Raw genomic sequence first — 25,023 nt, 5'->3', positions numbered from 1 at the left:
CGGATTACTTCAGATTTTTAGGTAATAATTCACTGTTTCGTGACATTCGAAGCATCTCGCCTCGATTACAGTGTTGCATCGTAATTGCCTGAGGTGTTCCGACTGTGAATGTAGAGGATAATTTAGGCTGACTGGTTTTACGCTCGCCGTCTTTAGTTATTTGTATGGTTACTATAGCTAAGTACAGCTGTTCTTACGACTATATATATATAGCTTTGACAATATCGGATATATGGTTGTGTTGTTTAGTTTAAGGTTATATGATAAGAGAATATAATGCAAATACTGTATACTTCTATTGTTTTGACGTGGACTAAAGAAGCTCACGTAACTTTCGAAGGCTAACGCGTGCAGTCCAAAATTCTGAACTACCAGGGCTATTCTTTTGCTGGTGCCAAACAAACGCACCCAAGTTGTTGCTCTATGGCTTGTCTCACTACAAAGGAAATGCTGGTAGGTTAAAATCTCTTTCATTACTCTTATACTTTAATCAGTCATTCATTTTTGGGCGTAATTAATGTTTGTGTATGCTTTGTCTTGTCGGCACGATTACCTGTGCACGATGTCTAGCGCCATGCACATTGTTTACTGTAAGTAAACGCAACAGGATCTATGTTTACATGTAATACTAGGGAACCGCGAGAACAGGAAAAAACACTTTAATAGCTGTCTGTTGGAAAGGACGATGTAAAACGAATACTGCCTTTTTGTGTCAATCAACACGTTAAATTTTGTTTATAATTGGTTCTTTATTTATGTATATCAGATGACTGTCAGAATAGAATTGGTAAGTGGCTGACTGTAAAACGGAAGGATTAAGTACAGGTATCGTACATCACTTAGGGCTTAAATAACTTAACATGACAATTTCTACCGACCAGATTGTTTGATTTAATCGTTTAGGAATACTTCATGAGAGATATCATGTCCCTTTATAAAATGTCAGAATAAAGTTACATCTTGGAAAATTTACCTCAACCACTGTTTCATTTATCAGTTCATCAAGTAAATAAGTAGAATTGTTAATCACTAAATACTGAATAGTAGTGATCAAGGGAAAAGTTGAACTAGCAAACTAAAGCTATCAGTATGCCTAATGGCTAAAGGAAAATTCACTGAAACTAGTATATGTGTCAACCTCTCAGTTTATATAGTAATGTTGCTGCAGATTTTTCACAGTTTATCTCATATAGCCACTTTTTGGAAATTCTTACTGCTAAATGTTAGTGTCATGACCAGTTACTCTTAATTCATTATTCAGATGCAGGTATAGAAATGTTTTCTGGCCTGTTGAACTTTTGAATACAGCAGTCATTGTAGAACAGATCCATGTATTTATTAAAAAGCTTGCAATTTGACTTTGTTGCATCTCACCTGTAGTAGATCCATAGAATTATCATAGGTTTTATTTTTTCAAGTTTGCTTCTTAACATTTTAAATGAATTAATTGAAAACGGAATTCATTATTCTTCAACTGGTTAAATTATTTTTGTCTTTCGGTAACTAAATCAAATCTAAGTGTTGGTACCTATGAAGTATGAAAACCAGAATTTGTATGTGAATATATGATATAGTTATATGAGGATGGCTGGGTGTTGCATGCCAGAATCTGATCTTTGATATTGATATATCATATTATCTATAAGTTTTTATCTTCAGTTTGTCACTGTAGCAGAGGCATATTTTGTATATGACATCAATAGAGTGTAACATTTGTGTGTTATTTCCAGCTGTATGTTCCATGTCTGAAATAGGTTATATAGAGTTATGGCCTTTGTTTATTTTTGACGCCAAAGTTAGGACTATGAGTGTGCTACCTGATAGACCGTGATTTAGTTCTTGCTTAAGACCATGATTAAGTTCTCACTATCAGTATGTATGTACAAGTATATGAATAATTGAGTAAATACAACATTTTAAACTGCCGGCTTGTTAACATGTCAGTAATCCATCGTTAAAACATTATTTTGTCACTGATTCTTATACCTATATTTTACCTTGGTATGCATAATTAACATCTTATCATCCATGTGTAAGAGGGAGAAGGCAACAGAGTGAGGACTATACAATTAAAAAGTATCAAAGGAGTTGCACTGCAGCTGGTTATTGTTATAGTCCCACTACACATGCATACACACTAGTAACACACCACATCTCAAAGGAAATAGACAAGGTAATCAGATCTAGGTAATGAAAACCTACTTTTTACTGAGGATGGTTAATTAAGAAAATAATGAGAAACATTATTACTTAGATGACGTGACTCTAGCCTCGTTTGATAGATTGTACTTCCTCATGCATGATAAACACTTGTATGACTTTGTATGTCTGATTTGTCATTGACGTAATGGTGATAATGGATTGCACAGTCATAAAGGAGAAAACACCATCAGCTATCTCATCTATTATGTTGACCATGACATCTGGACACATGTGGCAGTCATGCCTCAAAGCAAATTGCTTCAACATGATAGGCCCAGTGTCCTTTTTTATACAAATTTTATTGTTAGTTTAATGGTGAAGGAAGTAAGGATTGGATATTATTCTGTGTTAATTTAATGACAGGTATTTTTGTATTGAATTAATAATTCTATCTCAGACTAATATTATAATGTAAACAAGTCAGTTACCAGACAACAGTTGTAGACTTCATATTTCCTTCATCATTCATTTTGAGCAAATTATCAGTTTTTCATCTATTTTACTAAAATGTATGAATGATCTCAAGACACTTTTTAAGCATTTTTGTGTAGTTTGATCTTACAATGTATTAGTGATTATACTTTGTGTCTCTCAGCTGATGGAGCATGCTTCTTTGAACAGTTAGTATATATGTAAAGCCATGGATTATCATGTCGTAGACTCAGGATCAATTTCTATATAAGAATTTACCAGAAAGAAAATAATTTTACCCTGCATACAATTTCTTTATTAACAAATTATGGCCTACTTATAGAAGTAGAAAGGATTCATGTACAGATAAAAGTAGAGTAAAGAAGGTCGTTGAACATAACTATTGAAATAATACATAGGTAACTTAATACATAGGTAGGTATATCAAAGCCTAGGATAAATCACAATCCTAAATTTGACATGTATACTTTACATACAAGACGTTGTGTTCAGCTATAACACTGTTAAAATTTGTGATTTGAGATCTATATCTGTCTGTTACAGGGTTGTTACAAGTGTGTTTCTATATTCCTTGCTAGGAAAAGATGAGTGTGGAGTTCTGTGTAATTTTGTAAATAACTCTATTACATATGTATCATTATAATCTTTAGACATTACACCAGACATGATTTGATGTTTACACAGATGTGATAGTTCTATGTTCCAGATATTATTTGTTGTCATTTATTTTTATGAGACTAATCTTACGAGAAATAGTTAAGACAGACACAAATAGAAACCATAGAATGATTTAATGTGACACTAGTTAATTGCTAAAACAATTTGTTTTTTTAGAAGACTTTGATGTAGAAGAAAGCTGTAATAAACAATCTTAAGCAGACAAGCTAAATTTGTGTCTTGTATCTACATGTAGACCTAATTGTCACATGGTAAAATGCTGACAAAGAAAGCCTGTAATACTACAATGTTATACTGTTACAACAATAAGCGACAAAGGCTGAGTGCTGGAAAGGTTTTCAGCTTTAAATGTTGTTATTGTGGTTTTGCAGGGCCATGGGTAGTGGTGTGTTGAGATACCTAAAGCCAGTCTGACAGGACTGTTATAAATGAGACAGACTGCAGCAACGATTTACACAGCCAATCAGGACAACAATTTTCATTGAAATGTGCTTTATTTACAAGTGAATGAAGCCATGGCGGGCTAGTCAGTGAAGTGTGACTGTAGACATTGGATCAGCTGTTAGTCTAGCTTGAGGTGTTATTCTGATGCTGTGATAAGTCCGACACATATGGCTTGGTGTTAACATTATGTACAGACTTATAGAACTAATGAGTGTCTTCCTGTTGACCACTGTGTACAGACAAATTTAGATCACCAACTATTATCAGGAGGATATGTACCAGTCAGAGGCAGACAACATCAGCAGACAGCTTTCATCCACCCAGAGCTCCAACACCTTTGTTTACGTTTGCTCTAAAGACGTTTACTATAAAAACGGACATGCCTGTCAAGAGTATATAATCAGCAATTTAACTGTGGAGGGGATCTGTGTAAAGTACCCTTATCAGGAAATTAGGTATTGGTCAACATACAAGGACCCTTTCAATTGAGGTAAGAGGTCTGTTTCCTTTCTTTTGTTACTGTTTACATGTAACCACTAAATCACACATGCTGTTCTAGATATCAGGTACAGATATATGTACTGTAACTGTAACATTTGTAGGTGTAGAACAAAATGATTTATTACATTTCAAAATTTATTACACCTAACTTTAAGTCATGTTTTGCTCTAGTATTCAGTGGTTAATATATGGGGTCATGATAATCTGATGTGGATTAATCTTTATGTATTGACAGGGCAGTATATTGGTGACACAACCTGGCTAGAGTACAGAAGACCAGCTTATTTACCTCTCAAGGATCATGGTTTGTATTAAATATACTGACCATGGTAATTGATTGTGGTCATATCTGAAGTTGTTGGCATTATCAATATGAGTCAGGAAAAACGACCGGATGTGTATCACCCAAAATTAGAATCAAACACAGCATCGAGAGGTGAAAGTTCTCATTCCTCCAATCAAGCCTCTGGAGCTTATTCAAGTTCTTCCTCTGACTTTCAATCCCATCACGGTGGTAGAAGGAATTCTGGGAATTACCCTGATATTGTTGATAGTGATAATTGTTTTTTACCGTCGGAAAGTTTTAGAGACTTACGAAACACAATGGAATCCACAAATAATGCATCAAATCCAAATGACAATAGACCTAGTAATTCCACTTCTAATGATGTACAAGGCCCAAGAGCAGCACCACAGTCACCAGGGGTGGTTAGTGAACATCGCAGGTCAATCAGTGCAATTATTGATCACCAAATGCAGCAAGCATTAGAACAGAGTGGACATAATCACCAGAGGGTCAGCCCTACTCAGGGGCTGTACCCACCTGTTTCTAGCTCCTCTTTGACCACATCCACCGCAGTGATGGGTTCCACCCATATCAGTACACACGACCTCAGTACAGGCATTATCTCAGGGGTAGATGCCAATCGTGAGGCCCTCCCCGACATTTTACACTCCCATGTTGTACCTTCCCACCATGCACCCTCGGGTCACCATGGACAGTCTCATGGCCATGTCCCACCAGGAGTTGACCCACGGGTCTATACCTACCACCAGAGCCAGGGACGGCATCAATCAAGACACCACCGTGGTGGACGACCCTCGCGGGATAGGCGCCGGAGTCGGTCACGAAGTGGATCACAAACAGAAGAGCCTTGCAAGGCAAGTTGTATGAACTGCTTAGCTGCATCTACATCATTTCGATGGATACTGGTGATCCTGTCATTATTGGGGGTGTGTTGTGTAGTGACTGGCATTGTTTTAGCGGCACTCCATGCTGCTGGGAACAGCTTCCTCTTCCTGGCTATCATGTTTATAGGTAAGTCATTCAGCGGTGGGGGATGTGAATGTCACATTTATCATATAGTATATAGCTACTCTCATATATCTGCATTCATGTAAACATTAAATTTGAAGTCTGTTTGAAATGCGTGATCAGAAAAACTGACAAAAGTAATTAAGTGTATTATATCAGGGACCGAGAGGTGTACTTTACTCCAAATGACAGATTATGTAATGTGTAGAAGGTATGATCTAGGTGAGGAATGGATTGTCATTACCTTTACAACCTTACCAGTACCTGTGGAGAGTTTGGTAAATTTTACAGGCAGATGATGTAATATGAATTAGGTTAAATATGGTCTAGACTGTTTAATAGTAACGTAAACATGGCTCAGTCAACTGGTGTATAGATGTTAAAGTAATCAATGCTACACAGCCAGTCAACTGTACATTATAGAAAGTGTATTGAATGGGAAGGTTTTATTTAATTAACTGGAACCAGTGATCACGGGTGGTGTTTTGATTTAACATTTAAATATTAGGGTTTAAGTATAAAGCAGTATATACAGGTAAGAATCCTATTTGTATAGTTGCTGAGTTGTAGATTGGCCCTAAGAATGCTAACAAACTAATTATAAAACCACAGGTATTTGTAGCACTTTTATTGTACTAGTGTTTATCATCTCACTTGAATTATGTTTCCTTGTTACTTGACAGTAATGACGTAGTCATTCAGCTTTCGACATGACAAGGTTTATGTTATTGTAATAAAAATTTCAGTAACTTTTCACAACAGATGTATGAGAATCAAGTGTGTAAATGTCTGTGTGAATATAGAAACCTGTGTATTACTGTGTTTTCTGCTTACACATGCACGATCAGAACAGAATCTCTATAGATTATCAATAAAGGGAGGTTTGTCCTAATAATGATGAGTGGTATGGTAGCTATGTGTTTAGAGAAGTACCCTCTGAATGTCATATTGTTCAGGACTAGAGAATTTAGAGGCTTCTCTTTGTACTAAAATGGAAAGACCATCTGCTGATGTTGTACTACAAAGTCCACGGTTGTACTCAGAGCTGTTGTTCCATGGGAGAGATTTACATGTGAAATTAGCATGTATGTCCACATGTGTCCAATCAATTATAAGATACATTGTTGGTTGCCAAATTCAATTAGCCTAATTACACAAACAAACTGACTGCTTATGATCATAGAATCATTTTATCTTGTGTTAATATTTGGATATTTTAAAGATTTTCTCTCTCATTTTTACTTCATCGATCACATTTAATCATCATATGTGTTAGTAACTAAACAGAGATATTGTTGAGAGAAATGTTAGCTCCTCATAGCCTCACTCAGTAATACTACAAGGAAATGAGAAAACCAGAGGTCATTGCTATTATACAATGTTCACCTCACAAATCAATAATAGTGGTTGGTCACTGTCCATCTAAAGGTCAGATATAAAGGTCATCACACTTGATCCTACTTAAAGATCTCTGTATTTAATACATTTGAGAATTAAAGAAAGCTTACATTATTTAGAGAATGTAGAGGAGGATATATTATTCACCTGTATGGCCCTATTGTGTCTGTGATAACCAATGGACTGGAGTGGTCAGTCCCCCCAATGCTGACCCTGTCATTAATGGACATTATGTGACCCTTAATTATAACATAAGTCTCACACAGGTGGGATGTTAAGTGAAGATCAGGTATGTTAGAGATAGGTATATATTGATGCTGTCTCTGGTTATACTACGATATCATCAGATTGTATAATAGATACATGTTGATCAAACATACGAGTACAGGTTTAGGATACACAATCTGGCATTCTTTACCTATTGACCTGTATAAGTAGGACCACCTGGATTAGTAGAATAGGTCGTACCTGGCTTCCCAGGTGTTCCTATGTTAATCTAGGATAAGCTTCAAGGATCCAGGCTTTAAGACGTTTAACTCTCCACCAGGTATTTTAATTAACCTTGGTTATGATGAGAGAGTCATTAAATACACGGAAACATAACTGGCAGACATCTAAAGAGGCTCTTTAACTTTTTTGGAAGGAATTGTGATCTTTAGTTAGCAGGAATAAATAGATTTTTTTCATGGTTTGTCAACATTAATTACACTTATGTGACTTACATGTACAAAACCCAATCTGCATGAAGTTAGAGCAGATGTTGTATTGTATTGTGTGGAAAAAAAGAGTTCTCAAATTAACAATTAAAATGTCCTTTATATTTTAACGGACTTCATTACTAGAGGAAGATTAGTACCATCTGCGACCCAAATTTTACTGATTTGTCAATTATCAGTATAACCCGACATTGGATTTATTTCTTTACAAGTTGTGGCAAAAATATATCTTTTGGTCGTTATTCTAAAATATGCAGCTCTGGAAAGGTCTTGTCTCCTGTTTGTCATAAACACAAGAATTATCCAAATTCATTTGAAATCATGATCTATACTTTCAGATGTCAAATAAGTTTATTTCAAGCATAGTTTATTAGAATTAAACATGCAAGTGGATTAGTCCACACATGATCGTAACTACAAAATATACAAGAGGATAAGTCCATACGTGATTGTAACTATAAAATATACAAGGGGATAAGTCACACATGATTGTAACTATAACATATCATATACAAGGGATTAGTGCACACATGATTGTAACTACAAAATAAACAAGGGGACTAGTCCACACATGATTGTAACTATAACATATACAAGGGGACTAGTCCACACATGATTGTAACTATAACATATACAAGGGGATTAGTCCACACATGATTGTAACTATAAAATATACAAGGGGATTAGTCCACACATGATTGTAACTATAACATATACAAGGGGACTAGTCCACACATAATTGTAACTATAAAATATACAAGGGGATTAGTGCACACATGATTGTAACTATAAAATATACAAGGGGATTAGTGCACACATGATTGTAACTATAACATATACAAGGGGATTAGTCCACACATGATTGTAACTATAACATATACAAGGGGATTAGTGCACACATGATTGTAACTATAAAATATACAAGGGGACTAGTCCACACATGATTGTAACTATAACATATACAAGGGGATTAGTGCACACATGATTGTAACTATAACATATACAAGGGGACTAGTCCACACATGATTGTAACTATAAAATATACAAGGGGACTAGTCCACACATGATTGTAACTATAACATATACAAGGGGATTAGTCACAGGGTCTACAGAGGTGTCATTATATCATAGGGTCTACAGAGGTGTCATTATACCACAGGGTCTACAGATATGTCATTATATCACAGGGTCTATAGAGGTGTCATTATACCACAGGGTCTACAGAGGTGTCATTATATCACAAGGTCTACAGAGGTGTCATTATATCACAGGGTCTACAGCGGTGTCATTATATCACAGGGTCTACAGAGGTGTCATTATATCACAGGGTCTACAGATGTGTCATTATATCACTGGGTCTACAGAGATGTCATTATATCACAGGGTCTACAGAGATGTCATTATATCACAGGGTCTACAGAGGTGTCATACCACAGGGTCTACAGAAGTGTCATTATATCACAGGGTCTACAGATATGTCATTATATCACTGGGTCTACAGAGGTGTCATTATATCACAGGGTCTACAGAGATGTCATTATACCACAGGGTTTACAGAGGTATCATTATATCACAGGGCCTACAGGGGTGTCATTATATCACAGGGTCTACAGGGGTGTCATTATATCACAGGGTCTACAGAGATGTCATTATACCACAGGGTCTATAGAGGTGTCATTATATCACAGGGTCTACAGATATGTCATTATATCACAGGGTCTACAGAGGTGTCATTATATCACAGAGTCTACAAAAGTGTCATTATATCACAGGGTCTACAGAGGTGTTATGATATCACAGGGTCTACAGAGATGTCATTATATCACAGGGTCTACAGAGGTGTTATTATATCACAGGGTCTACAGAGATGTTATTATATCACAGGGTCTACAGAGATGTCATTATATCACAGGGTCTACAGAGATGTCATTATATCACAGGGTCTACAGATACTATGACAGCTGTGTTACCTTTACAAGGATGTACATGATGTCTGTACGCTTTGTCACCGATAATGTGCCATATTTTGTATAATAGTTGTCGTTGATAGTCCTTTGTTGTTGTAATTACCTCTTTTAGATACATATTGTAATTGGGTCTCTAATTTGTGTCATTACGTACAAAAAATGGTATGATTTTGTCTGTTTCTTCAGAAGTCGGATATGATTAAAAGGATTACTCAGAGAACTTAACCACCCATTGATGTGTCTGTATATAGCTGGTACATTACATATTATACACATGCCTTTTATCTAAAATGGCTTGGGTTTGATTGCCTGGACCAGACATAAAAAGGTTTGGGGTCACCACCCCTTCTTGTAGGTTTACCTGATGCCTCAAGGTTCCACTCATATTTAGCTCTAGCACACTTCAATGTAATTAGGTAATATCAGTGTTGATCAAAGTAAAGGTAAAGTAAAGGTAAAGTGAAAGTAAAGGAAATACAAAGCAGTGCATAATGAACATGTATCGTGTAAGAAATTTGTTATTTATTGTGACATTATTGTACATTCTAAGTTTGTGAATCTAAGAATCATAGTTCATCAGGGATTAGATGTCACACCTTCTTACAAATGTCTAATGTCAGCCTTTGTACACCTTTACATCAGGATTTTCACCAAACATCCTTAATAGACAGGCTAATTTTCTCTTCAATTTTTCTGTTTAATGTATAAAGGTAAGTTACTTTACTATAGATGACATCATCCCTCCACACTGATCACAGGTACGCTGACGCAAATACAGCTCACCTACACTAACCTGTCAGCCCTAGGCTATTTGTGTACAGATCACCCGGCAAACCTTTATCCACTTACACAAACCAGTCACAGCTTTTCTCAAGATAACATCAGCTCCCTAGGCACTCAAACATCATGTTGGGAAAATAAAGTCATTATCAACATTTGAAAAGAAATACCCTCAAGAAATAAAGCATATTCTTTATAACATGTAATTTATGAGGAGTGATCATAAGAAATTTGAATGTAACAGAAGGGCATGTCCATAGGGATCAGTCAAAGTCAGGTCTACAGGAACCAGACATAGGCAGGTCTGCAGTGACCAGTCAAAGTCAGGTCTACAGGGACCAGACAATGGCATGTTAACTGGGACACAGACATAGGCAGGTCTATAGTGACCAGTCAAAGTCAGGTCTACAGGGACCATTAAAAGGCAGGTCTTCAGGGACAGACATAGGCAGGTCTTCAGGGACCAGACATAGGCAGGTCTACAGTGACCAGTCAAAGGCAGGTCTTCAGGGACCAGACAAAGGCATGTTAACTGGGACGCAGACATAGGCAGGTCTATAGTGACCAGTCAAAGTCAGGTCTACAGGAACCAGACATAGGCAGGTCTGCAGTGACCAGTCAAAGTCAGGTCTACAGGGACCAGACATAGGTAGGTCTGCAGTGACCAGTCAAAGGCAGGTCTTCAGGGACCTGACAAAGACAGGTCTACAGGGACGAGACAAAGACAGGTCTACAGGGACGAGACAAAGGCAGGTCTTCAGGGATCTGACAAAGACAGGTCTACAGGGACCAGACAAAGGCAGGTCTTCAGGGACCAGACAAAGACAGGGCTACAGTGACCACAAAGAAAAATGCAAATCTATAAGGACCAGACATGGGCAGGTTAACATGGAACAAAAAATCTCACAGGGAGCACTCCAGTCATAATCAGATCCTTTCATATGAAGTGACTTTTGAAATTAGTTATAATCTCCATGCATGAATGTCAAAAATGTAACTTATCAGGTATTCATGGTGTGGCATCAAAATGACGGTCCCTGTTGACTTTTTACTGTCTATTGGGATATATTATACTAAATATAACTGAATAAATATATTTCCATTTTGTTAGACGAATCAAATTGATGTTTCCTTTAAAATTTACCTCATTAAAACAGTTTATTTACAATGTTAACTTGAAAATGTTTGTGTTGCTGAAGCTATGAGTACCTCAGGGAACAAGACAATGTAAGTGTAAAGCTATCTATGTAGGCAGTACTAACAGACAAATCACAAGTAAAAAAAGGACGCCTGATGAACGGATGTGTGACCCTAATTTACATCGGTTTCCTTTGTAGGTTTTGTTACATCTTAATTCAGGATGGAAGTCTTTTTTATCAGCATCATTAATCTCCTTACTGCAGTACACTATATATATATATCAAAGGTACTTCCTACTGATTTATAGGGAATGATAATTAATCATTACATCAATGAAAAATGGCTATAAAGTGTTACATATAAGTGTGTAATACAAGTTGAAAGTGGAACAGACATGTAAAGTTCAACACACAGTCGGTCCTTGTAAAGATTACAAACCTTTACATTGTGATTTATAAAGCTGTTCCTAGTGAAGGTCAGTGCAGGTGCACGGTTTGACATTCACTCTACTGCCTGTTGCTTCACTCAGAAACCTGTCGTCTCTAGTGAAGGTCAGTGCAGGTGCACGGTTTGACACTCTACTGCCTGTTGCTTCACTCAGAAACCTGTCATCTCTAGTGAAGGTCAGTGCAGGTGCACGGTTTGACACTCTGCTGCCTGTTGCTTCACTCAGAAACCTGTCGTCTCTAGTGAAGGTCAGTGCAGGTGCACGGTTTGACACTCTGCTGCCTGTTGCTTCACTCAGAAACCTGTCGTCTCTAGTGAAGGTCAGTGCAGGTGCACGGTTTGACACTCACGCTACTGCCTGTTGCTTCACTCAGAAACCTGTTGTCTCTAGTGAAGGTCAGTGCAGGTGCACGGTTTGACACTCTGATGCCTGTTGCTTCACTCAGAAACCAGTCGTCTCTAGTGAAGGTCAGTGCAGGTGCACAGTTTGACTCTCTGCTGCCTGTTGTTTCACTCAGAAACCTGTCGTCTCTAGTGAAGGTCAGTGCAGGTGCACGGTTTGACACTCTGCTGCCTGTTGCATTTTGCTTCACTCAGAAGCAGAGAAAAGTTCAAGTCTGTACGTTTTTGTGTCCAGGGCAACACTTAACCATAATTGCTCTGGATGGTGTTTGATGGACCTCCCATATGTTGTTCAGTGAGGTAGCCACCTACTACTACAAGGAGCCCTTGACAAGGCTTTGGCTGTTCATAGCAGTTAATACAGCAAGCAAAATGTAGATATGTGTAGTCATACATAAACCAACAAATCTCTCAGCACTTAAATGATGAGTACTTTTAACGTTAAACAAGATTTCACAGCAGTAAACTAAGACAGTTTTAGTGTCATTAAGTACCTGTGTATATTCCACTACTGTGAGGTGTATGTAACCTGTCTAGAGTTGTGTGGTGTTTATATATGCATGGAATGATGAGTTAAACATATTCCTGTCAGGTGTGTTTTGTCATTCTTTCTTGTGTACTGTGTATACATTTCAAATCAACAGACTAATATATTCTTCATTATTGTGATCATTACTTTCTTGTCTTTATACAGAAATGTCATCTGCAAGATTCATAGATACAATCTATAAACAGTAAGATGTACATATTGATCCTGTCTAGTATACAGGTACAATGTAGACAGTCACTGACACACTGGCAATGTTCTCGTATAGTCTCGTTATAAAGTCCCAATCTTGTCTCGTTATAAACATAAAGTCCCAATCTTGTCTCGTTATAAACATTATGTCCCAATCTTGTCTGGTTATAAACATTATGTCCCAATCTTGTCTCGTTATAAAGTCCCAATCTTGTCTCATTATAAACATTATGTCCCAATATTGTCTGGTTATAAACATAATGTCCCAATAATGTCTGGTTATAAACGTGATGTCCCAATCTTGTCTGGTTATAAACATAATGTCCCAATGTTGTCTGGTTATAAACATTATGTCCCAATGTTGTCTGGTTATAAACATTATGTTCCACTCTTGTCTGGTTATAAACATTATGTCCCAATGTTGTCTGGTTATAAACATGATGTTCCAATCTTGTCTGGTTATAAACATTATGTCCCAGTCTTGTCTGGTTATAAACATTATGTTCCAATCTGTTCTGGTTATAAACATGATGTCCCAATCTATTCTGGTTATAACCGTGATGTCCCAATCTTTTCTGGTTATAACCGTGATGTCCCAATGTTGTCTGGATATAAGCATGATGTCCCAATGTTGTAGACACAGAATAGGGAACATGTAGGTCTCTGAGAGAATCAGACATTAGAATAGGGAACATGTAGGTCTCTGAGAGAATCAGACAATAGTATAGGGAACATGTAGGTCTCTGAGAGAATCAGACATTAGTATAGGGAACATGTAGGTCTCTGAGAGAATCAGACAATAGTATAGGGAACATGTAGGTCTCTGAGAGAATCAGACAATAGTATAGGGAACATGTAGGTCTCTGAGAGAATCAGACAATAGTATAGGGAACATGTAGATCTCTGAGAGAATCAGACAATAGTATAGGGAACATGTAGGTCTCTGAGAGAATCAGACAATAGTATAGGGAACATGTAGGTCTCTGAGAGAATCAGACAATAGTATAGGGAACATGTAGGTCTCTGAGAGAATCAGACAATAGTATAGGGAACATGTAGGTCTCTGAGAGAATCAGACAATAGTATAGGGAACATGTAGGTCTCTGAGAGAATCAGGCTATAGAATAGAGAACATGTAGGTCTCTGAGAGAATCAGACAATAGAATAGAGAACATGTAGGTCTCTGAGAGAATCAGACAATAGTATAGGGAACATGTAGGTCTCTGAGAGAATCACACATTAGTATAGGGAACATGTAGGTCTCTGAGAGAATCAGACAATAGTATAGGGAACATGTAGGTCTCTGAGAGAATCAGACATTAGTATAGGGAACATGTAGGTCTCTGAGAGAATCAGACAATAGTATAGGGAACATGTAGGTCTCTGAGAGAATCAGACAATAGTATAGGGAACATGTAGGTCTCTGAGAGAATCAGACAATAGTATAGGGAACATGTAGGTCTCTGAGAGAATCAGACAATAGTATAGGGAACATGTAGGTCTCTGAGAGAATCAGACAATAGTATAGGGAACATGTAGGTCTCTGAGAGAATCAGGCTATAGAATAGAGAACATGTAGGTCTCTGAGAGAATCAGACAATAGAATAGAGAACATGTAGGTCTCTGAGAGAATCAGACAATAGTATAGGGAACATGTAGGTCTCTGAGAGAATCACACATTAGTATAGGGAACATGTAGGTCTCTGAGAGAATCAGACAATAGTATAGGGAACATGTAGGTCTCTGAGAGAATCAGACATTAGTATAGGGAACATGTAGGTCTCTGAGAGAATCAGACAATAGTATAGGGAACATGTAGGTCTCTGAGAGAATCAGACAATAGTATAGGGAACATCTAGGTCTCTGAGAGAATCAGACAATAGAATAGAGAACATGTAGGTCTCTGAGAGAATCAGACATTAGTATAGGGAACATGTAGGTCTCTGAGAGAATCAGACATTAGTATAGGGAACATGTAGGTCTCTGAGAGAATCACACATTAGTATAGGGAACATGTAGGTCTCTGAGAGAATCAGACAATAGTATAGGGAACATGTAGGTCTCTGAGAGAATCAGACAATAGTATAGGGAACATGTAGGTCTCTGAGAGAATCAGACAATAGTATAGGGAACATGTAGATCTCTGAGAGAATCAGACAATAGTATAGGGAACATGTAGGTCTCTGAGAGAATCAGACATTAGTATAGGGAACATGTAGGTCTCTGAGAGAATCAGACATTAGTATAGGGAACATGTAGGTCTCTGAGAGAATCAGACAATAGTATAGGGAACATGTAGGTCTCTGAGAGAATCAGACAATAGTATAGGGAACATGTAGGTCTCTGAGAGAATCAGGCTATAGAATAGAGAACATGTAGGTCTCTGAGAGAATCAGACAATAGAATAGAGAACATGTAGGTCTCTGAGAGAATCAGACATTAGTATAGGGAACATGTAGGTCTCTGAGAGAATCAGACATTAGTATAGGGAACATGTAGGTCTCTGAGAGAATCAGACATTAGTATAGGGAACATGTAGGTCTCTGAGAGAATCAGGCTATAGAATAGAGAACATGTAGGTCTCTGAGAGAATCAGACAATAGAATAGAGAACATGTAGGTCTCTGAGAGAATCACACATTAGTATAGGGAACATGTAGGTCTCTGAGAGAATCAGACAATAGTATAGGGAACATGTAGGTCTCTGAGAGAATCAGACAATAGTATACGGAACATGTAGGTCTCTGAGAGAATCAGACAATAGTATAGGGAACATGTAGGTCTCCGAGAGAATCAGACAATAGTATAGGGAACATGTAGGTCTCTGAGAGAATCAGACAATAGTATAGGGAACATGTAGGTCTCTGAGAGAATCAGACAATAGTATAGGGAACATGTAGGTCTCTGAGAGAATCAGACAATAGTATAGGGAACATGTAGGTCTCTGAGAGAATCAGACAATAGTATAGGGAACATGTAGGTCTCTGAGAGAATCAGACAATAGTATAGGGAACATGTAGGTCTCTGAGAGAATCAGACAATAGTATAGGGAACATGTAGGTCTCTGAGAGAATCAGACAATAGTATAGGGAACATGTAGGTCTCTGAGAGAATCAGACAATAGTATAGGGAACATGTAGGTCTCTGAGAGAATCAGACAAGTCATTCTCGCTGACTCTGAAGTACTAGGTGTTACTTATTTATTTGACAACTAATTATGATATCAATAATTTATGTAGATATTGATAATTTGATAGCAGAGTAAATCAATTGGTATATACCTAGAGACAGATGGTGGAGAGTCTGGTCACTTAGAATGTTTAAGGTGCTCCACTGTAACATGTTGTAATTATGTATTGGCTGATATCAAGGATGTTAACATGTTTCTGTATCTAAGTTAATATAACCTAGCAAGGTTTTTAATAGAGTGTATTATGAGGTAGCATCTGTATAGTTTGTAATATTTGCAGAGGTTTTGATTGTGCTATATTCACGTTCATTAAAGATAACAGGATGTTGTGACATACACGAAATTTAATATCTGAACTTGTCCAACCCAGGACAACCCCAAAATTTAAGCCTCATGAAATTAAACTCTTCACTAAACTATTCTGTAATTGATCCACAAAGTTTGTGTTTTAGACCGTAAACACTGCAGTATATATTTGTGTATACATAGAACTCTCAGGTGTACGTGCTCCTTGTTAAACAGTAACATACATCAGATATTAATGAAAAACATTACTTCAAAAAGTATTGTTAAATTTGACTCAGCAGAAATTTAACCTAGTAGGGAACAGTTCCTATTGAACTACTGAACTTTTCATCCTGTTATACAATATATACGATAATGAAACACATAACCTGTACTCTCTATGAATAATCCTAATTACACAATGGTTGATAATTTATGCTCCAGTCATAATTTCTGGCGTGAAATTTACTGTTAAAATTTTCTCTCCAATAATGTAATTGAGGTATGTGTTTTTTTCTGTTTGTTGTCTTTCTTTTGTAAACAAAGTTTGATAAGATCAATTGGCATATATCTGTCTTACCTGGTTAGGGGTAATGCCCTTTGTCAACTCAGTATCTTAGAATTGGGTTGTTTACTATAAACAAAAATGTTTATTGTGATACAGATTTATAATGGATTTAGATATGTAGTTCTGTGTAAGCTCTTTGTGTAAAACAGATTTGTAGACTAGGGAGATTATCTTACAGGTCAGACATTATCATAATATCTTGAGATTGGTTTTTGAGATATCTATAAGCTGTCATGGTTTGGGGGTATAGACAGGATTTAATGGCTGGTTTTAGGGAATATAGATGAGATGTTTGACTTTTCTGTGATCACTTTACACAGGGGTAAGCCAGATTATATATCCACATAAGGCAGATGGTGCATTTAATTAGCTTTTGACAATACTATTCCTGCTGATTGTCTGGATCTTGAACCTGCATGATTTCATCTCAAAATAATAGATATCTATAGCTTGTCTGGTATGTTAAAGGCTAGCACAGTAGTTCAGATAGGAGGTCCAGTGTCTCACCCAAGTTTAAAACTCTTTGTGAGTGTGACAATAAGAGTAGGTAAAGAGTTGAACAGGTGAAGATCTGAGGTGTGTAGTTCTATGATTCATAGGTGGTTTTGTATTTCCCATCTGATGGGCCTTCCTTATGTTGTTCAGTGAAATAGCACCAGTTACTACCAGGAGACCCCCAAAATGATGCTGGCAATATACATTATATCCAGCAGACAAACCAAGGCTTTCTTCAGTGATAAAAAGAATAAACCTAGCAGCTCAGAGTATAAGCCACGAGTGCAACTACTACTGCTACATAGAATATTAACTTCAGGATTAAAAGTGAGCTACAAAACTTCCTGGTACAGGTCAGAATGGTGCCTTTGCGATGAGAGCACACACTCAACGTAAAGCCACCAATAGGAAGGCTTACTTCAAAAGTAGCATAGCATTTAATGATTATTAAAGAGAAAAACTTCTCTAAAAAAAAAAAAAAAAGCACATTTACTTTTCAATCAATCAATAGAGTCAACAAACTAAGTAAACTACAAGCCATGTCACACTGGTCTAACACAGGTAAAACTATTCATCTGGCAAAATAATCTATACATGGACTGTACCTGTCATCACTGGAGTATTGTAGAGGTGGTAACACAGGGTTTTACTGGTGCAGAACTACAAACCTGCTACAGTTCACAAACAAAAGATCTCTTAGAAGAGTTGCACTAACATAATCATGGTTACAATTTTATTCAGAGATCTAAACATGAAAGGTCCCTCTTGTTCACGATAGTGTTAATGTAGATGCAGATTGTTAACCTCAGTTTCCAGTAAATATGGGAAACAAGAAAGACTTGTCTTAAAATTCATTATTCACTTTGGTGAAAGTGAAAGTACCTTTCAAAATAAGGAGCCTGTGACATTTTAATGTAAACGAAATGTTTATGTCTATACAGAAGGGTCATTGTTACAATAGCAGTATCGGCTTACTTCTACTGACATATGTAAGTTACTTGTACTATAGCATTGGTACTTGATTGTATTGTAGTGTAACATATAACTCCCTGTTTCAGGATTGGGTGTTCTACTTGTTGTTGTGGTGGCTGTGGGATGGAAATGCACACCAAGGGGCCATGAACCCTTACATGCATTATTTGGACTGGGAGACTTTCGTCATCAACCCAGAGAAAGGCGACACCGTCACCATGGTCACCATCGTCGACGAGGGGAGGGTCAATGGTATGGAGGTATGTATCACCAGGGCTAATTGCTGAGTATGTACTGTAACTAAGGTAGGAACAGGATGTCAGGTAAAGAATTAAGTATAGCCTGATTAGATCAGATAGATGGGTCTGTCTTCTTTAATTTGTGATTTTGACAAAGAAATTGTTGATACACTGTCAAACTCCTTAGCATGTATGTAATTATTCCATGTTTACTCATACAGAAGTCAGTTGTTTGTTATAAGATTTTGCTGGACGATGTTGATGTATTTGTAGTAAACAATGTCTACCTTCCATTAAATGCTGTCATTTGCCGACAAGTAAAACCTGTTTTCAGAATTTCGAAATGTATTCAGTTGTAAATGTCTGGTGGAGTCAAATAAGTAATATGTTAAAGGGTTGATATCAAAGTATCTGTGTTGTGAAGTGTAGAAGTAATTAATGTAACTCTGGCTATGATCATTGAGGCCCCCTACCTGTCTAGGTATTGACAAACCATCCATCACATACAGCAGTAAAAATGATGGACCTATGAAAAAAATCTTATAAGAAAGATAGAAAGGTGTAAATGAAATATTTGATGTTAGTATGGACACTTGCTCCTGTCAACATTATATAAAATAAATAGAATGAGTGAAGGTAAAAAGTGACAGACTGGTCTCAAAGTGGTAATTAATGATGCATGTCTGTCTATGTCTGATTTATTGATCTTTGTCAGCTGTGAAAAATGTTGTGGTAGAGTGATGAATGAAAACAATGGTGATACAGATAGATGTATAAGGTCAGTGGTGATACAGGTAGATGTATAAGGTTAGTGGTGATACAGGTATAAGGTTAGTGGTGATACAGGTATAAGGTTAGTGGTGATACAGGTAGATGTATAAGGTTAGTGGTGATACAGGTATAAGGTTAGTGGTGATACAGGTAGATGTATAAGGTTAGTGGTGATACAGGTATAAGGTTAGTGGTGATACAGGTAGATGTATAAGGTTAGTGGTGATACAGGTAGATGTATAAGGTTAGTGGTGATACAGGTAGATGTATAAGGTTAGTGGTGATACAGGTAGATGTATAAGGTTAGTGGTGATACAGGTAGATGTATAAGGTTAGTGGTGATACAGGTATAAGGTTAGTGGTGATACAGGTAGATGTATAAGGTTAGTGGTGATACAGGTAGATGTATAAGGTTAGTGGTGATACAGGTAGTTGTATAAGGTTAGTGGTGATACAGGTAGATGTATAAGGTTAGTGGTGATACAGGTAGATGTATAAGGTTAGTGGTGATACTTGTATAAGGTTAGTGGTGATACAGGTAGATGTATAAGGTCAGTGGTGATACAGGTAGATGTATAAGGTTAGTGGTGATACAGGTAGTTGTATAAGGTTAGTGGTGATACAGGTAGATGTATAAGGTTAGGGGTGATACAGGTAGATGTATAAGGTTAGTGGTGATACAGGTAGATGTATAAGGTTAGTGGTGATACTTGTATAAGGTTAGTGGTGATACAGGTAGATGTATAAGGGTAGTGGTGATGATACATAAGGTTAGTGGTGATACAGGTATAAGGTTAGTGGTGATACAGGTAGATGTATACGGTTAGTGGTGATACAGGTATAAGGTTAGTGGTGATACAGGTAGATGTATAAGGTTAGTGGTGATACAGGTAGATGTATAAGGGTAGTGGTGATACAGGTATAAGGTTAGTGGTGATACAGGTATAAGGTTAGTGGTGATACAGGTAGATGTATACGGTTAGTGGTGATACAGGTATAAGGTTAGTGGTGATACAGGTAGATGTATAAGGTTAGTGGTGATACAGGTAGTTGTATAAGGTTAGTGGTGATACAGGTAGATGTATAAGGGTAGTGGTGATACAGGTATAAGGTTAGTGGTGATACAGGTATAAGGTTAGTGGTGATACAGGTATAAGGTTAGTGGTGATACAGGTAGATGTATACGGTTAGTGGTGATACAGGTATAAGGTTAGTGGTGATACAGGTAGATGTATAAGGTTAGTGGTGATACAGGTATAAGGTTAGTGGTGATACAGGTAGATGTATAAGGTTAGTGGTGATACAGTATAAGGTTAGTGGTGATACAGGTAGATGTATAAGGTCAGTGGTGATACAGGTAGATGTATAAGGTTAGTGGTGATACAGGTAGATGTATAAGGTTAGTGGTGATACAGGTAGTTGTATAAGGTTAGTGGTGATACAGGTAGATGTATAAGGTTAGTGGTGATACAGGTAGATGTATAAGGTTAGTGGTGATACAGGTAGATGTATAAGGTTAGTGGTGATACTTGTATAAGGTTAGTGGTGATACAGGTAGATGTATAAGGTCAGTGGTGATACAGGTAGATGTATAAGGTTAGTGGTGATACAGGTAGTTGTATAAGGTTAGTGGTGATACAGGTAGTATAAGGTGTATAAGGTAGTGTGATACAGGTATAAGGTTAGTGGTGATACAGGTATAACAGGTAGTAGTGGTGATACAGGTATAAGGTTAGTATGATACAGGTAGATGTATACGGTTAGTGGTGATACAGGTATAAGGTTAGTGGTGATACAGGTAGATGTATAAGGTTAGTGGTGATACAGGTAGTTGTATAAGGTTAATGGTGATACAGGTATAAGGTTAGTGGTGATACAGGTAGATGTATAAGGTTAGTGGTGATACAGGTATAAGGTTAGTGGTGATACAGGTAGATGTATAAGGTTAGTGGTGATACAGGTAGTTGTATAAGGTTAGTGGTGATACAGGTATAAGGTTAGTGGTATTACAGGTAGATGTATAAGGTTAGTGGTGATACAGGTAGTTGTATAAGGTTAGTGGTGATACAGGTATAAAGTTAGTGGTGATACAGGTATAAGGTTAGTGGTGATACAGGTATAAGGTTAGTGGTGATACAGGTATAAGGTTAGTGGTATTACAGGTAGATGAATAAGGTTAGTGGTGATACAGGTAGTTGTATAAGGTTAGTGGTGATACAGGTATAAAGTTAGTGGTGATACAGGTATAAGGTTAGTGGTGATACAGGTATAAGTTAGTGGTGATACAGGTAGATGTATAAGGTTAGTGGTGATACAGGTATAAGGTTAGTGGTGATACAGGTATAAGGTTAGTGGTGATACAGGTGTAAGGTTAGTGGTGATACAGGTATAAGGTTAGTGGTGATACAGGTATAAGGTTAGTGGTGATACAGGTAGATGTATAAGGTTAGTGGTGATACAGGTAGATGTATAAGGTTAGTGGTGATACAGGTAGATGTATAAGGTTAGTGGTGATACAGGTAGATGTATAAGGTTAGTGGTGATACAGGTATAAGGTTAGTGGTGATACAGGTATAAGTTAGTGGTGATACAGGTATAAGGTTAATGGTGATACAGGTATAAGATGGTAACAGGTTAGTGGTGATACAGGTATAAGGTTAGTGGTGATACAGGTATAAGGTTAGTGGTGATACAGGTATAAGGTTAGTGGTGATACAGGTATAAGGTTAGTGGTGATACAGGTAGATGTATAAGGTTAGTGGTGATACAGGTAGATGTATAAGGTTAGTGGTGATACAGGTAGATGTATAAGGTTAGTGATGATACAGGTAGATGTATAAGGTTAGTGGTGATACAGGTAGATGTATAAGGTTAGTGGTGATACAGGTATAAGGTTAGTGGTGATACAGGTATAAGGTTAGTGGTGATACAGGTAGATGTATAAGGTTAGTGGTGATACAGGTATAAGGTTAGTGGTGATACAGGTATAAGGTTAGTGGTGATACAGGTATAAGGTTAGTAGTGATACAGGTAGATGTATAAGGGTTAGTGGTGATACAGGTAGATGTATAAGGTTAGTGGTGATACAGGAAGTGGTTTGTATAAGGTTAATGATGATGAAACTTATAGCACCTGTTTAAGGTGAAAGTTAGTGGTTATACAAGTTTTTGTTCATGTTTAAGTTTCATTGTAATACATAATATACTCTAGTTCTAGTATTAGCGATATATATTATACAATGTTCTACAGCTAATTAACTTGTGTAATGTTCTGACAGGTGTGATGTACCCAGAGTTCCAGTATCGACGCCCACCACCATCATACAACGTGTCTATGCAGGAGTTTCAGCATCAGTTAGTAATGGCTCAGAACCAGCCACGTACCTTTGATGATGTGCCAGTGGAGGACTATAGCTTACCAAGCTCTCCACCTCCCTCATACCGCTCGCGGGCCAGCACAGTTAGAACTGGCATACAGATCACATTCCCACCATCCCGAGCGGACCAACCAAACTCTCGTCCCCCAACTTATCGTTCTCATGTTGGCACTGACCAGAATTCACATGCTCGTCCCTCCCTGCCTCGAGATGATGATGGAAATGTAGTGACAGGTGGTGACATTCAGATAGAGGTTCCAAACATTAGTGCTATAAATATCATCAGTACCAGTAATCCTTCTAACATAGCCCCGGGCCTTAATATGGAGGGCCCCTCGTCAAGCCAACCAGCTGTGTCGCAGGGTCCATCTACCAGTGCTATAGACACAACAGGTGCTAGTGGCCAAACAATAGTGACAGTCACACACACACCTGCTGAGCAGGCACAAAGGACAAAAATTACAGATCAACATACTGAGCAAACGAGTGAGGTTCCTGGAGAGGATGAATATCCAATGGAAACACCACTTTGACCGCAGCATTACTTCCATCTTGTCATTACTGTCACATATCTTAATTATATGGGGATTATTTCAACGGTGCACAAGTCATGCTCTGTAGTATTACAAGTGAGAGTGGGTATTACTGATGAAACATCATGCATCATTGTACGGCGTATGGATTCCGAAGTTTATCATGTTGTTGTACGGAGTGTGGAGACAGAAAAAGGAATTTGTCACTTCATTGGAGTATGAAAGCAGTATTTATAAAGTATGTTTGAAGTTTATTATTTGTTGTTGTGTTGAGAGTGAAGATGGATGTTGATCATTTGTCACTATGTGGAGCATGAAAGTATATTTATAAAGTGTTAAAACGATTATTTTTCATGGGGAATTTATTTTGGTTCAGTTTGAATGTACTCTTAATCAACAAAATGTCCACAAATTTTAACCTGATCAAAGTGAACATGGATTATATATAGCACTAGTGAATTATGTGATCAAGGCTGAACCACAAAATCAGGTGTCAACAAAAAAATACATTTTCAGGAAACCTTGAAATTTGAGCCCCACAAAAAATATGATTTCACAGTATTGGAAGTTGATCGTTTGTATGGAGTATGAAAGCAGTAGCTATGTTACAGTCAGATTACAAAGCACACTGTGTGAAGTAGTGTGTACATTGTTCTTTGTGAACTAGGTTAGATTGACCTGTTTTTTATTCTGTTGATAGAAATGTTGTGTTGTAGAAGTGACTGTTGTTTAACACAGTTACCTTATGTTTTAATCTGATTTATAAGATTTTACCTGTTTTGTCGTGGTTGGTTTTACATTCTTCAGGACATGGAATGTATTCTGGTATGAATCTCTTTACAGTTTTACATGTGACAACAATGTTTTAAATACCTGAACTCTAGTCTGGGTATAGACACGAATCACTGACATCGGCAGTCAGCATCTTTACAGTCGCCTATTTTTATGTGCTTGTTTACCAAGTCCTGTTTTATCACTGATATTGTATTGAAATGAGGACCAAAAATCATTCGTCAGTTTAATAGTTGTTATAACCAATAGACATCTACGTTTTAGTGTACATGAAGATGGTTGGAAAATTGCTTCTAAATAATGCTGTTAGTGCAATGGTTTGTCATACAAAGGATTGTAAATAACCAAGATGGCTATAAGATGCTGTTTCATACATACCTGTGTGAAGTATATTTTTCTATGTATTTATCAAACATTACCTATCATTACCATTGTCACAGGAATTCGACATGTACAAGTCCCATAATTGTGAATCGTTATGTTTAACAGTAAATTTCAATACTGTCAAACTGAGTTAAATTGCAGCCAGTGTTAATACTACACTGACAATGTCCTGTGTCAGTGATACTACACTGACAATGTCCTGTGTTAGTAATACTACACTGACAATGTCCTGTGTTAGTAATACTACACTGACAATGT

At 37.3% G+C, this 25,023-nt stretch overlaps 1 protein-coding gene across 1 annotated transcript; it reads left to right on the top strand.

Annotated features, from left to right (window-relative positions):
- The first annotated feature begins 427 nt into the window (after positions 1-427).
- LOC132560753 (uncharacterized) lies at positions 428-25,023 on the top strand. Its single transcript, XM_060225429.1, has 5 exons — positions 428-453; positions 3,684-4,246; positions 4,493-5,575; positions 18,757-18,930; positions 22,958-25,023. Exons 3-5 carry the CDS (start codon positions 4,630-4,632, stop codon positions 23,587-23,589), a joined length of 1,752 nt encoding a protein of 583 aa, XP_060081412.1. The 5' UTR covers positions 428-453; positions 3,684-4,246; positions 4,493-4,629; the 3' UTR covers positions 23,590-25,023.

Source organism: Ylistrum balloti, unplaced genomic scaffold (genome assembly GCF_031769215.1).
Source record: "Ylistrum balloti isolate Yb309-2 unplaced genomic scaffold, AGI_CSIRO_Ybal_v1 Utg371108, whole genome shotgun sequence".
Classification (NCBI taxonomy): domain Eukaryota; kingdom Metazoa; phylum Mollusca; class Bivalvia; order Pectinida; family Pectinidae; genus Ylistrum; species Ylistrum balloti.
This window is presented reverse-complemented; position numbering and strand designations above follow the sequence as displayed.

Excerpts from the sequence above, each read along its gene's own strand:
- LOC132560753 (XM_060225429.1), top strand. The coding sequence starts at position 4,630 with ATGAGTCAGGAAAAACGACCGGATGTGTATCACCCAAAATTAGAATCA. Across the intron at positions 5,576-18,756 it reads CCTGGCTATCATGTTTATAG|GATTGGGTGTTCTACTTGTT; the intron begins GTAAGTCATTCA and ends TCCCTGTTTCAG. Across the intron at positions 18,931-22,957 it reads GGAGGGTCAATGGTATGGAG|GTGTGATGTACCCAGAGTTC; the intron begins GTATGTATCACC and ends ATGTTCTGACAG.